Source organism: Emys orbicularis, chromosome 1, assembly GCF_028017835.1.
Source record: "Emys orbicularis isolate rEmyOrb1 chromosome 1, rEmyOrb1.hap1, whole genome shotgun sequence".
Taxonomy (NCBI): domain Eukaryota; kingdom Metazoa; phylum Chordata; order Testudines; family Emydidae; genus Emys; species Emys orbicularis.
In genome coordinates, this window is record NC_088683.1 from 369,704,311 (window position 1) to 369,705,704 (window position 1,394).

The window sequence follows — 1,394 nt, forward strand, 5'->3', positions numbered from 1 at the left end:
CAGGGCACAGAGCCTCAGGGGTCCAGTTATCAGCAATTAGAAAGGTGGGAACCGTATGAATTAATAAGTTGTACACAGACCAACTCCTCAGTTTGTCACGGTGACACAACACAGTAAGGCCAAGAAAGGATTAAATGTCACTTTGACTGTCCAGTCAGTGATTCAGGGAAGAGGGTCCAGCACCATATCACCAGCCAGCTCTGCACGTAGTTCAATCTCAGAATCAGAGCCTGGGAGAAACCATTAGGCCTCTTCATGAGTAAAGATCCGGAGCAGCCTGCTCCGGATCTGCTTGGTCCTTAGCCCGTAGATGATGGGGTTTAGCATGGGGGGCATGAAGAGGTACACATTGGCAATGAGAACGTGGAAATGCAGGGGCACATTCTGACCAAACCGGGATATGAGGGAGATGAAGAGACCTGGGATGTAAAAGGCTAAAATGACAAAGAGGTGGGAGCTGCAGGTCCCCAAAGTCTTGAGCCGGGCATCCTTTGTTGGGAGGCTGAAGATGGCCCTGAGGATCTCGATATAGGACACGGCAATAAAAATCACATCCAGACCCATCACACAGAATAGCACAAAGAGCCCATAGTAACTACTGACGCGGGTGTCGGCACAGGCCAGATTCACACAGTACGGCTGGGGGATGATGTTGGTTCTGCAATATGGCCATTGCCTCGCCAGGAAGGGATAGGGAAGTGCAAGTATGCCACCGCGTAGCACCATGGCAAGGCCAATCTTGGCCACGATGGGGTTTGTCAGGATGGTGAAATATCTCAGGGGATGGCAGATGGCCACATAGCGATCCAGAGCCAAGGCCACGAAGATCCCAGACTCCATCGCTGAGAAGCTGTGAATGATGTACATCTGGGTGAGGCACGCACTGAAATTGAGCTCCCTGAAATTGAACCAGAAGATGCTCAGCGTTTTGGGCAGGGTGGATGTAGACAGGACGAGGTCGGTGATGGCCAGCATGCAGAGGAAATAGTACATGGGCTCATGGAGACTCGGCTCCCTCTTCACAATGAATAGGATGGTGAAGTTCCCCAAGATGGCTATGACGTACATGGTGCAGAAGGGAATGGAGATCCAGACATGGGCCGCCTCCAGGCCAGGAATGCCCAGCAGGATGAAGATGGAGGGGTTGGTGAAGTCGGTTGTGTTGGAATCTGACATGGAGTAGGGGAGAAGGTGTCCAACTCTGAGGCACAACGGTGTCTCCTGGATGTACCGTATGTCCCCCTGACTTCCTGTATGTGGCCAGGCTCTGGGGAGAGGGTCGCAGTACAAATGCCTGGATGGAGAGAAAATGTTAATGTGAGACACTAGATGCACGACTTGAGGCTGTACTTGTGGGTGTAGCAGTTTGGTCGCTCTTCACACACTGGAAAATG

The 1,394-nt window shown here is 51.9% G+C and overlaps 1 protein-coding gene across 1 annotated transcript; it reads right to left on the reverse strand.

The window, feature by feature from the left end:
* Positions 1–243: 243 nt before the first annotated feature.
* LOC135895076 (olfactory receptor 52E2-like) lies at positions 244–1,176 on the reverse strand. The gene has a single exon (XM_065423140.1). It carries the CDS (start codon positions 1,174–1,176, stop codon positions 244–246), a length of 933 nt encoding a protein of 310 aa, XP_065279212.1.
* Between the last annotated feature and the right edge of the window lie 218 nt (positions 1,177–1,394).

Excerpts from the sequence above, each read along its gene's own strand:
- LOC135895076 (XM_065423140.1), bottom strand. The coding sequence starts at position 1,176 with ATGTCAGATTCCAACACAACCGACTTCACCAACCCCTCCATCTTCATC.